We start from the raw sequence: 14,025 nt of genomic DNA on the forward strand, positions 1-14,025 counted from the left end.
TTGTCCTATTTAACAAAAAAAGGCATGTTTTTTTTCTTCCTCAAGACAGAGTCCAACCATTGTGTCTTCCCTTTTCACATGATTCAAAGTAAAAGAGAAGTCGATGATTTTCCACACATCGCCGTTCAAGAGATGCTCACAGCAGATCTGGACAGGCCGAGGTAGAGTCTGTGAAACAGTCCGTCGAGCTTGTGTCCTTTCAGATCTGAGCGGGATGGAGAGAGAGAGGGACGGATGAGGGGGAAAAACCAAGAGTGTTCCGAGGCCCTTTGGATTTTCCACGATTGGCTCGCTGGCGTCGGGCTTAGCCAGGAGACGTGTTTACATTGCAACACTTAAATCACTCTAACGGAGACATGCCATACTGCCATGGCCACTCCTGACTGCAGAGCAGCCTGCAGAGGCGATTAAATCTGCCGCCCAGTGTCCATGTGGAGGGAGAGGGAAAAGACTGATAGGGAACGATAGAGAGAGTGAGAGAGAGAGAGAGACAGAAAGAGAGAGAGAGAGAGAGAGAGAGAGAGAGAGAGAGAGAGAGAGAGAGAGAGAGAGAGAGAGAGAGAGAGAGAGAGAGACAGGTCACAGTGTTTCAGCTGAAGTGCCAAACACCCACATTCTGCGGCGAGGAAAAAGAGAAGAAAAAAAAAAAGAAAACAGGTCTGTCCACAGGAAAACAGAGACGAGTGAGCATCAAGTCACCAAGCACCTCTGTCAGCAGGGTCAGCCAATGAGATTTCATCAGAAAAGCCATCTTGAGTCACCCGCCCTGGCCACGGCTAAAGGTCCTACTATCACCATAAAGAGCGGGCACAAAGAAAAAAAAAATATTGTTAGAAAAAGAGAGAGATAGAGAGAAAGAGAGCGGAAGGAATGCTCAGGCCTTTGATGTTTTTTTTGTGATCTCTTTTCTCTCTCCTCAGTTTGACCCTGACGTAAATATACTCTATGTACAACTTACAAATATATTTACAGCACTGGTCTACAAACAACACCTCATCTGATGTGATGAACGACAAAGAGAGAGAGAGAGAGAGAGAGAGAGAGAGAGAGAGAGAGACAGAGAGCATTTATCTTCCTTGATGCGTCACGGCACATTGTCCTTATAGTGTCTCTAACATCTTGCTATGGCACTACAGAATTCACCACACCACGGCCAGAACACGTTCCACTGGGGCTAATGAACCTACAGCAGAACAGGCTAAAAGGTTGGAAAAACGTTTTTGTTTTTTTTTTGTCCTTTTTGTGTACTTTTTGATAATATTGATTCGACAACGTTTTTATTCACCATAAGTATTAACCCAATAAAGAAACAAGACTACTCCAATAAATAAATAAATTAATCAATACATACGTACGTACATAAATAAAGACCAGAAATGAATAAATAAATAAAAAAAAAGAAATCATGTACATGAGGACACGTTGGTCAGGTGATTCAGAGCCAACTCGTACTGCTTTAGCTGAAACGCCGTAGCAATAGTTTGTGTTTTTGATGAGTAGCTGATGATGTTGTTGTTGTTGTTGTTGTTAGCTTAAAGAGAGCTCGTTTTTCCCCCTCGGTGTGCTGGAGGGAGCGCCTCTGGCGGCCGTATCCGTTTTAAAATCACGACTGAGAAACGGGTGGAGCTGTTGTTGTTTGTTGTTTGTTGTTGCTGTTGTTGTTGCTGCTGTTAACTGCTGCTGCGTTCTCACAGGTAGATTTCCCGCTTGGAGGTGTGGCTGGAAGGCGGGCTGGTGGGCGGGTATTCGCTGGCCACGCTCAGCGGCACCTCCTCCAAGGGGCAGTCCTGGCTGGGGGCGTGGCCTCCGACGCCCACCCCGCTGGAGTAGGCACTGCGGGAGGGAGGGAGGCGAGGCCGGGGCTCCTCCACGCCACTGCCCCCGCTGCCACCGCCGCCACCACCGCCGCCTCCACCCAGCCGGGCGCTGCCGTTGGCCAGGCGCCCCAGGCTCCCCCTCTCCTGGTAAGGCACAAAGGTGGAGAGCTTGGGCGGGTTGCGCGGCGTCTTGCGGATGGGCGAGGGCTGCCCGGGCATCCAGCAGGCGTCCGAGTGGCCGAGCTCGCTGCACTCCTGGGTGCAGTTGCCCGTCATAGCCACGTCTGGCAGGGAGCGGATGTCTGTCAAAGAGACAAGAAATAAAAAAAATAAATAAAAACAAAAAAACATTTACTTGACTGGAGATGACACTTGGACATACATGAAGACATCTTATACATCGACTGACTGCAGAGACAAGACATGTTTTTTTTTTATCTTCTTTCCCCATCAGTGAACACTTCAGTGCTCTCGTTACGACGAGTGATTCACTTTTTGCTCCCTCTTACTGAAAAGTGAAACACAATTAACGCGCGCACAGGAGACAAAAAAAAGGGTCATCACAAACGGCACTTGTTACAGTGCACTATGCAGCGGTTGCTATGAGCTACGAAGAGATGTGTAGTGGTTGCTATGCGCGTGTACAGTGGTTGCTAGGGGCTGATTAAAGTATGGTATGCTCTCTGTAGTGGCTCCTGCGACCTGACAGTGTTTGATAAGTGTTGGCTGGTACTTTCCCTTTGTGGTTCCTGGGTCTTGAATAATGATGCCATTAGAAACAGTTGCTAGGTGCTATGGTTGCTAGGTGTGGGGCGGTGGTTTATAGCCACTGATAAAATGTTGTTTTGTACTGGAAATTCGACAAAGTCATTCTGGTACTTTGTGCTACTTGCCGTGTCCTATTTAAACGGCACACAGCGCTCGCTCGCTCGCGCACACACACACACATACGCACAGATAAATAATATTTTTTGACTCGCACACACACAAGCATAGGCATGAACTGCAAATTGCATGTGTGCATTGCCACACTCACAAAGTTACAACTAATACACACGGACCACCCACCCAACACACACACACACACATACACACACACACACACACACACACACACACACACGCACACACACACACACATACGTACACACACACACACACACACACACACACACTGATACAGTCTCAGTACTGTGTGGTATTAAATGGGATCCATCACCCTTAAGGCAAATCCAATGTTATGGGTTATTGATTGGCAGGTCTGAAATTAGTGTATGTCCCCGATTGCCATCCATTATTCCGTTCCTCACTTTGCAATTAATTAAATCGGGCCAAAACCCAGTGACCTCATTTCTGCACCCAGATCCACAGACCCCCTCACACACTCACACACTCACACACACTCTCTCACTGTGCTGCTGCTGCTGCTGCTGCTGCTTCTGCTTCCTCTCACTGTTTCATGCACAGTGTTTAGGGCTCCTGGCGCTTGCCATAACAAAGTTGCCATACAGAGCAGCTGCCTGACAGCCTCCTATTTCTCAGCCTTTCTGTAAATTATGCCATTTGCATGATGTTACGAATGCTCACGTATAGTGTGTGCAGGGGGAAAATGGCAACACAGCAGAAGGAAAATGTACTGTGCTTACAAGCTTTCACACAAAACTACAGTAGTACAGCACCAAAGAACAAAGAAATGACAAGAAATGACAGAGTGTTAATAATAAGCCCTATGCAGGGGGCTGTACGCAACCACAGTGATCAGTTGTCAGGAAGTGATGGACAGTACAAATATGGAATAGAAGGCACACAGACAGGGGTGGACGCTGAGCTCATGGTCAGATGACGGTTAGTGAAATAGCCTTTCAGCGACTCCAGTGTGACAGTAGGGCTTATTGGCTATTGGGTGAATCATGAGCTCCATCACCATCACCATCTCACAGGTTTCCCCCCCCCTTCCCTCCCCTGCCATCCAATTGAAATTCACATTTACTGTCTCCCTCTCCTTCAGACAGGACTCTCATTCTCCCCTCTCTCCTACTCCTACTCCTACTCCTGCTGCATGAGGAATGGCTGAGGTGAGAGAAGTAGAGGAGAGGAGAGGGGGAAAGGGAGGAATGAGGGGAAAAGATGAAGAAAAAGCGAGCAGGAGCAGGAGCAGTGTGGAGAGACACTTAAGTGTGTTAAAAGCAATGCGCAGATGGCTGCCTGTGGGCAACGGGGGGTGGGTGCGGGGGCCCAGGGAATACACCTCTGCTAGCCTTGACCCCCCATGCAGCATTAATGGATTCATAAAAAAAAGAGCGAACAGTGTGTGTGTGTCTGTGTGTGTGTGTGTGTGTGTGTGTGTGTGTGTGTGTGTGTGTGTGTGTGTGTGTGTGTGTGTGTACTGTATGTATGTGTGTATGTGTGTGTGTGTTGTGCAACTCTACAAGTGTGGCATGACGGATGGGCCTGGTGCAGAGCCTCACAGGAAACCACTTCGGTGAGCCTCTATCAAATAAAACACCAACCGAAAACTGCAAAAAAAAAAAAAATCCTCGCCTTCCCCCCTTCCAAACAACAACAAAAAAATTGTTGAGCAAACGCATGGCGGACACTGTAAATACATCAAAAGGAAGTCCAGAGGAGGTTAACGGAGAAGACAGCCACAGCAGGGGAGCATGGGAGCTTGCTTTATTTCCTCCCAGAAACCTTTTCCCGTGGAATATAGCCTGGAATAAATCAGCTCTGCCCGTGGAACAAACACATTAGGGTTTTTGGCCATGTGTGTTAGTGATGGAGAAGCATGTGTGTGTGTGTGTGTGTGTGTGTGTGTGTGTGTGTGTGTGTGTGTGTGTGTGTGTGTGTGTGTGTGCACGCGTGTGTGTGAATGTGTATGTGTGCTCAATGCAGCCACACACCACACACTCATAAGGCTTTTGTAAAAAGGGATGCCAAGGGGAACGACAGAGAGAGAGAGAGAGAGAGACAGAGAGAGAGAGAGAGAGCGGGAGAGAGCGGGAGAGGGAGAGAGAATTGGGTGAAGTGCAGAACTGCCAACTCTGGATTTAAGGAGGAGGCTGATTGGATTTAGAGAGCAGGTGATTGGGTTTGGAAGAGAAGGTGACTCAATGGCATTTTCTCTTCCGTTGAAGCACATCCTCAGCAAGCTGCTCGCTCGCATTCTTGACACACAAATACACACACAATACGGCCCCCCCACCAATCCCAACCCCCCCACCCAAACCAGAAAATGGAAACCCTCTGTCCTTTTTCCCAAAAAAACAAAACAACAACAACAAAAAATAAACAATAAAAGCAAGCAAAAAACAACGAAAAACGACAAAAAAAACCCGCTTCACATCTCTTTCTTGTCCTTCACTCATTCATGCCGTTTCATCTCTCCTGATTCTTCCTGAGTTCGTCTCCACTGTCCACCGTTCCGTGCCTGACCCCACAGCCTGGCCGCCTCCTGCTGTCTCCTGTGACGGACACCACTGTGTGTGTGTGTGTGTGTGTGTGTGTGTATGTGTTCAGCCCGCCTGGCACGCTTCAGAGTGTGGCGGCTTCTCGCACAGCTGGCTTATCCGGCCGCTGGCTCTTGGGGGCTCGTGTGCTAACGTGCGCTGGGGTTTGCACGGGGCTTGCATCAGAGCGCCTGTGGGGCCACAGCCTCCGTGGCAGGTTTCCTCTCCTCTCCTCTCCTCTCCTCTCCTCTCCTCTCCTCTCCTCTCCTCTCCTCGCCGTCTGATCCTCTGCCCATGGGCGCGCGTGCACACGCGTGCGTGCACACAGGGCCGGCTCAAGAAGATTTCGGCGGAGGGGACTCAGGGTCTGTGTGTGTGTGTGTGTGTGTTGTGTGTGTGTGTGTGTGAAGGTGGGCAGGTGGTGGTTGTAGCGGTGGAGGTGGTGTTGATGATGTTGGATTTCTGCAATGTCTCAGAGGCTGTCTATGTCTGTGTTTTTATGTGTGTGTGTGTGTGTGTGTGCGTGTGTGTGTGTGCGTGTGTCTCTCTGTGTGTGTATGCGTGTGTGTGTGTGTGTGTGTGTGTGTGTGTGTGTGTGTGTGTGTGTGTGTGTGTGATTTCATACACCGTCTGCCTGCCCCCTCTCTGCCTACCTGCAGCGCCTCAGTGCACCAGTGCACACTAATCAAGTGGAAATTACTGGACACTTTGTGGATGAGTGCGCCGGAGCGGGATAAAGAGGCGGTCAGCCACAAGATCACTGGACAGCCCTCGCGCGCCGTAATCAGATGGACCAAATTGGAACGAAACACTATTTATTTTTTCAACCAAATTCGGCACATCAGTTTCTTAATAATCAGGTATCCCACAACTGAGAGTCATTTTCTGAGCTCTAGTCTATGCTAGATATCTGTGTGTGTGTGTGTGTGTGTGTGTGTGTGTGTGTGTGTGTGTGTGTGTGTGTGTGTGTGTGTGCGTTCGCTTCATTCTGCCTTTCATTTTCCTCCATAGTTGTCTCCCAATGAGCAGACGCCTGAGAGTTATGACGTGCCAGATCTGCTATCACATTGTGTCCCTCAGTGTAATAAAATGGGAAGAGCTTGCACATCATCTTTTTTTTTCTCAGCGCGGAGGACAAAGAACGAGAGAGGGAGAGAGACAGAGAGAGAGAGAGAGAGAAAGCGCGAGATTGCTAAGGGTACAAAAGAACAGAACTCCAGCTTGATTAAAATATGGCTGCGATTCCGTTGTTTTGATTAAACCTAATTTGATATTATGACTTGATTACACACAAATTCACAACGTGACAAATGGGAGGGGGGGAGAAGGGGACATAAATCAGGACTCAAAATGGAGAACGAGATGACAAAAAAAAAGGAAGACAGACAGAAGTAAAGACCCTGCCGACTGGTGGCAGCGAGGAGGAAGAGGAGGAGGAGGAGGAGGAGGAGGAGGAGGAGGAAACGTCAGCGTCAGCATACTGAACACAGCAGCAGAGAAGTGTTAAGACATGCCATTAGAAAGCAGACTCAAGCCCACTAACAAGTGAGGAACAAAAGAGTGAGACGCAAGCCAACTAAGCTTCTTGAATTTCCCCTTGGGGATCGATAAAGTATCTATCTATCTATCTAAACAGTGCTAAACGAATGAAAAGATACATGGATGGATGGATGAATGAATGGATAGAGGAATGAACGAATGAATAACCTAGACATCCAGTCTTCTTGCTACAGTACAGTAGAACTTTCGCATAAGCCACCAATGGTGTTAAACTCAGCTAATCTAAGTGCACATAATGCAACCACAAAAAGTGTCTAAGTGTATAATGGACAAAAAGTTCTGGCAGCACTTTGGGACAGCAGGTGAGCACTCTGCACAGTTTGTAATGATATACTGTACGAGAGCTGATTTGTGGAAGGGGAGAGAGGGGGGAGATGTCCTGAAGTGCTCTACTGAGTCCATGGGAATTTGTGTGCACACAGACGTCACCATCACCCACTGATCGGCGTGGCACTTGCCGCAAATCCTTGGCACTTCTGAGAAGGTTTTTGTCAAGCAAATCTCCTTGCCTGTGAATATTTCATGGCCACGAAAAAAAGAAAAAAAGAAAAAAAGAGGAAAAAAAATCAGAAAGGGCCTTGAAGCGCTCATTTTTTAAATTCCTAATTGAACACAAGTGTGGTCTGGCCTTTTTCTTTTTCTTCTTGTATTGCTAGTAAAAAGGCAGTGCTTTTTGGTGGGCTCTGTTGTGGCTGTCTGCTTTAGGGTTTTCTGAAGGCCAGATTCCCCCTTTCCTCACTGCTCCTGTCTGAAGTCTGATCCCCTACCTGCCCCCCTCCAGCGTATCACCGACGCACTTTTATTCTGAAGTGGGAGAGGTCAACACGCAGCCTCTTCCTTTTTCCTCTTCTCCAGGAGGCTCTTTTGTATCCTCCCGGAGATGATAGAAATAACAAAGGCTGGTTGATAACCGAGGTGAATTAGGGAGAAATCGGCAGCGAAAAACTCCCTACTCCTCCCCTCCGACCGCCCCTCTCTGTTCGACAAACGGCGGGAAAAAAAAAACAAAAAAAAATGCGGGAGCAAAATGAAAACAAACATTCTCATTGTTTGATCATGTTGTGTTTTGCTCAAGGCTCGACATCTTGTGAAGCGAAAAAAGTCTGCGGAGGGGAGAAACTCTCGTTGGCTGAAAAGCGCTGATAATTGCTGCCGCAGACTCTCGGGTGCTGGCTGTGGCCGCGCCGATGGCTTGGCGATGCGGTGGTATTATTTGGCCGGAGCGCCCGTCGTATCTGGCGACAGCCTGGGAGATCTTGGCAGCGTCGGACTTAATTTACAACAGTGTTATTTTGATTAGGCGCTGATTCGGTGAGCTGTGAAACGCGTTGTCGGAAGCTTGCCTCGCTTTGGAACCATGCTTGCTTCCGCCATCTCTCCCAAAACCCTCTCTCTCTCTCTCTCTCTCTTGCCATCTCTCTCTCTCTCTCTCTCTCTCTCTCTCTCGTTTCTTTTTTTTCCTCTGGAACTGGCACATGGCTCACCTCCTTCTCGAGAAGGCAGGTGCCATGAAGCAGAGTGAATTGTGGGATACCCTCCACTGGCTGAGAGAAACTGTTTCTGGGGGCCGGAGTGTGGGCCGGCTCTCCTCGCAGGCCTGGCCGCAGAAATCAGGAAGTGCGCGTCAGACCCACACAGTTCCAGTCCCTCAAGTGCCATCTATCATGGCGGGGGCAGTGAACTAGTTAGACTGTGCTCCAATGGCTTTCAGTCCCGGCAGTCACACCGAGTGAGCGAGCGAGGGAGGGAGAGAGGGAGAGGGGGAGTGAGCCAAAGGACTCTAAGGGAGGATAGGGTGGACTGGGCAAGGGGAGAGGGAGAGGGAGAGGGAGAGGGAGGGGGGCAGTGTGTGTTGGTGGAGAAGGGGTGTGTGTGTGTGTGTGTGTGTGTGGGGGGGAGGGGGTGTTCTGGGCAGTAGGAGATGTCTTTGGGGAGGAGGGGCCACTCAGGACCTCTCTGGCAGCCCTATGGCCAGCGGCAGCAGGCCCGGGCGGAGGCTTGAGCTTGGGGCGCTCGAGCTTCTGGAAGAAGCCTCAGCGAGAGCTGCTCACTACCTGCTCTGTGATCCCAGTAAGGGGTCTGGGACTCCCAGTGCAAGGCAAGATGAAGTGAGAATGGAGAGAGAGAGAGAAAAAAGAAGCGAAAGAAAAAAAGAGAGGAAAAAAGAGTGCGAAGAGAGCAGAAAGAAAGAGATGGATGGAGAGAGAGAGCGCGCGGTAGAGAGAAAGAGAGAGATGGGAGAGCAGAATTGCCACATGCTCTTTCTGATCCTCTAATTACCCTCCTCCAGCTCGGCGGGACCCCTTTGGTGGAGCTGCGTAGTGGCTGCTTGGTAGCGAGCGCGCACCTCTCTTCCTCTCCTCTCTCTCTCTCTCTTCTCCCTCTCTCTCTTTCCCTGTCTTCTCCCTCTCTCCTCCTGTGTGTGTGAGCTGGGGCGCAGCGAGCTAATGGACACATTATTCTCCCCTCCTCATTATCGCCCTCATGCTCCCTCTCTCTCTCTCTCTCTCTCTCCTTCCCTGTCTCTCTCTACCTCCATCACCATCTCCATCTCTCTCTCTGTCTCTTCCACTACTCCCGCACCTCATCACATCCGAATCGCAGGGCTTTTGGCCAGACCGTCCCCCTGGACGGCCCATGCATATATAAACCCCTCTCTGAGCTGCGCACCAGACGCCGCGCTGAGCGATGCCTCTCTCCTCTTAAAAGCAGTGCAAGTCCACCGAGGAAAGCCTCACGGCCCTGCCGGTGCAGGCAATGATCGACTAGTTTTTTTTTTCCCCCCCGTTAGGAATTCCACCTAAAAAAACCCCACTTAAGAGCCTCAAAAGCATATTATTGGGGCCTCATTGCACATCAGGAGACCAGTGTCTGTCGCTTTTACTCGCCGGCCCAAGCCAGGCGCTTCAAATAATCAATCGTCCTCAATTCTCCTCTTTGAGACGATTTCGGAAAGGTATTTAATTTAACAATTGCGTCTGTGCCTCTTTGACGGCCTCAATTGCTCACTCTCTGAATGTGTAATATTGAAATTTCAGAAAAACGGGGTGCCGCGTGCGTGCGTGTGTGTGTGGAGGGTGTGTGTGTGTGTGTGTGTGGAGAGGGGGGGGGGGGGGGCGTTCTTTGATCAGTCCTCTTCATCCTGTAGTCGGTGCCTTGAATACCTCTGCTCTAGCTGTGATGCCATCTTATGGATTCAGTGTACAACAGGAGGTAACCCACCAGCCGGCGTATGATGAAACGTCGGGGAAATCTTTTGAAGGAAATAGCGTGTAAGTAGCAGACATTGTCATGAAAATGCATGTTTTTGTGCCACTCTTGCCGCGATCAACCGTGAATTTCAGCGTTAGAAATGGCTGCCATGGCGTGCGAGAGAGAGATAGTCACAGAAGGAGAGAGGGAAACCAAAAGATAGAGACAGAGAGAGAGAGAGAGAGAGAGAGAGAGAGAGAGAGGGAGGAAGAAAAAGAGAGGAAGAGAAAGAGTGAAAGAGAGCGGAGGGGCAAAGGAAGAGCTCCATGACTTGCTGTTGATCCCTTCATAGAGAGATAATCATTTGATTTTATCGCGGCACGATCTGACAATTAGGGCCCTTCTTCTCTGCCCTAAGTCAGGCAGTTTGGATGATATTAAAGCTCCTCGTATTGCCTGCTATCTTTAGGGCACATATATCTTTTTACAGCCATTTCAGCCTGCTCTGAAGCACAGCACATCTCTTCCTGTGTATTACGGGAAAAGGATTGGGCGAGTTCAGGCTCTTATACGAATGCAGACTCGGCAGAAAGGAGTGTGGGAAATCTACGCTAACTCGAGGGCAGGTGTCGGGGAGAGAAGGGAAAAAAAGAGCCACCAGGAGACCTCCAGAAGTATTAAAATATTCCATAACGAGTCGGAGCGCCCGCTTCAAATTCAATTCCCCTGTCCCATTAATGCTCTCTAAGAGAAGCTATGTTGAATCATTATCCTTAATGTCAACGGTTTGAGCCAGAGAGGAAAAAGATTTTTTGAATTCTGCTACTGTAAGGTGCTTCTGCTGTCCTGCCAGCACCGCAGTACTGCTCTTAAATCCCCCAGCAAGCCACACGGCTCTGAAGGCAAATAAATAAATAACAGAAGACACAAATAAAAGCTAAAATATAACAAAACAAGAGGTAAAACAAACGACCGCCGCTGAAACGGAGCGTTCACAATAGGTGTGTGTGTGCGTGTAGCCCGCTATGCATTTGGGCCAGATTACCAGTGACAACGCACCTCTGGGGAATCGGTTGCCTGGAAGCGCATTGTTCACACATTTTCAGCAGCTCCCCCCCATACACCCCTCCTCTACTACTACACACAAACACACACACACACACAACCACACACACACATAAAAATACATATTCACTCTCTCTCTTTCTCTCTCTCTCTCTCTGTCTCACACACTCACACACACACACACACACACACACACACACACACACGCCATTCCTAAACTGAAAACACAAGGTGCAGGGTTGGCTGGTGGTGGTGGTGGTGGTGGTGGTGGATGTTGGAGGTGGGTGTAGTAGGTGGTGGGTGGAGGCGGCTGTCACATGGCCCGGTCCCCTGCGGTGGCTCTCGCGCTCTGTCGTGGGAGAGGGGCTGGCACGGGCCTCTGCAATCAATTCTACTAACAGGCAGGGACTCTGACAAGGCTCAGCGCCATCTGTCTGAGCAAACCCATGCCCCGCAACGCCATGCCACTCTGGCACACGGGCACAGTCCCAAACTGGCACCCGCAAGACAAACAAGCCCCTTCAGACTCACACTCTGTTCCTGGGTCTGTCCCTTTCTCTTCCCGTTTCCCTCTTCAGCAAACACACACACACACACACACACACACACACACACACACACACACACATTATGACAAATATAAGCTCACACACAGTCACAAACTATGTCCTGGGTGTGTACACACATTGACATGCAAAACCAACATGCCTGCACAGACTTGTTAACAGATATTGAGATGACAAGCCAACACACAATACATAAAGAAATCTCAAATGCAAATGTCAACAGACAGACACACACAAACACCCGTTCGTGCGTGCACATGCACACACACACACACACACACACACACACACACACAAACAGTCACAAGTCTATAGTCCCTCTGAACGCTCAGACACACATAGATATGTACAGACACAGACACAGACACACACACACAGATTGGCCAATCTGTTTATGCACACACACAGACCCACAGATACTCATAATAACTCAACATATTCTGCAGTAATTAGTCACCATCAATGGTCAAGATGACCGAGACTGACACCACGCAGCGACACCAACCGACTCGGAAACACGACGGACGGCTACAAAACCCCCCCTCCAGACCGTCAAAACGGACAGAGCCGGAGAAGAGTGGGGAGAAAGTGAAAAACTGAAGTGAGCGCGAGTGTACGAGAAAACCTTTGACAGGGGAGTTCAAAGGATCTGCCACATTATTAGGGCCCCTTTCCTGCACAGAGAACATCAGAGAAGAAGGATCGGGGTAAAAAAAATCATCACATAGCATGGCTAAAGTTCCTCATCATTATGCTAATGCCCTTTTATTCCATTTTATCTCCCTCTCCCTGGTCCATATGTGCAGCCACTCCAGCTATGGCATCAAAGAGAAGCCTTCCTCTGGGCAGCTTCTCCACATGTAAATATCGCCATCTGGGGTAAATACTGTTGTCCCCCCAAACAGCCCACCACCCCCAAATACACACACACACACACACACATGCAAAAACATTCACACATAAACACACACACACACACACACACACACACACACACATCACACATTCCCCCAGCCTTTCTCCCTGGAGCATGCCATTCGGACAGGAACCCGGCGCTGCCAAAGGCAGCGAGGACTCTGCCCCGTGGCACACACCCCAGGGACTTGGATCTGTGTGAGGCGCCGGCGAGGGCCGCTTGTGAACAGGTTTGGGGGAAGCCATCCAGGCATCTACACTGACACACAGACAGACACCCACCCACCCACACCCACACACAGACGCACACACACAGAGACACACACACACAGACACACACACAGACACACACACACACCCTGCTGAGTGGGGTCAGAAGACCCATGTACCAACTCCCACCGGGAGGGTTCACCTTGGGCCGGCGTGAGTGTCTCGCTGAGACTGAGAAGGGAGTGAGTGAGAGAGAGAGAGAGCGAGCGAGCGAGCGAGCACCACCACCGCCACCACCACCACCACCACCACCACCACGGCTCTGCTCCTGCTCATTAGTGCCCCGGTTAAGTGTCCTAATGGAGCGCTCCACTTATCCAGCTCCGGGGCCAGGACTGCTGAATCACCCCCACTGTGCTGCAGCTGAACTCAGCCAGTGGGGCAAACCCATCCAATGACTCCACCAAACGAACGAATGAATGAATGAATGAATGAATGAATGAATGAATGAGTGAGTGAGAGAGAATGAGTGAACAAACATATGAACGAATGTGCCTGTGCCGTTGGGCCGAGTAAAAATGTGCCATGCATTATTCACCATAATGACTCCACTGTTCGGCAGCGCTGCGCTGGCCTGACTGGGACACTCTGGAGACGCAGCAAACGAACGCTAAATTATGCAACAGTTTTCTTGTTTGAACGCGCCTCAATCAAATGGACACAAAAAAAAAGACAAAGAAGGAAGCGCTCTTTGATAAGTATTACATAACGAGAGAATTGATCAATGACGGTTTCAATCTGATATTTCAATGGTGGATTCTTTTTGGCTTGTGACGGCACAACAAATTAAGCACCTGACAATGAAGGAAAACTCTAGACTAAGCTAAAACAAGGTGAGGGGGGAAACTGCGTGGTTTGACAGCTCAGTGTCGAATATAGACATGCCTTGCTATGCTCTTCATAAATGAAAATGAGCCCTTCTTCCTTCCCAACCACAATCAAACATCCTCCCATCAAAATACATGACACATAACATAGACCTTTTACATATTTTTATCCACCAAATCAACAAGGAACCATGAAAGAGTCCTTTTTTGATTTCATAAAGCAAGTAGTGTTTCTAAGCACTGTTTTTTTTTTTTTGCTTGCTGTCAGTCTGAGCAGAAAGAGGAAAACAGATCTGTACATGTTTCTTACACCTTAACCTTCCCAAACTGAGTGAAGTTTATCGACGCAGCCTTTTGCTGTCATGAT

General features: G+C 49.2%; 1 protein-coding gene across 1 annotated transcript in view; it reads right to left on the reverse strand.

Annotated features, from left to right (window-relative positions):
- Window positions 1–1,688: 1,688 nt before the first annotated feature.
- The window catches only part of pcdh1a (protocadherin 1a), a 65,873-nt gene continuing 53,536 nt past the window's right edge, over window positions 1,689–14,025 (reverse strand). Inside the window, exon 5 of the mRNA XM_062537407.1 lies at window positions 1,689–2,119. Coding sequence (XP_062393391.1) covers window positions 1,689–2,119 — 431 coding nt within the window. The remainder of the gene's footprint in view (window positions 2,120–14,025) is intronic.

Source organism: Sardina pilchardus, chromosome 5, assembly GCF_963854185.1.
Source record: "Sardina pilchardus chromosome 5, fSarPil1.1, whole genome shotgun sequence".
NCBI lineage: Eukaryota > Metazoa > Chordata > Actinopteri > Clupeiformes > Clupeidae > Sardina > Sardina pilchardus.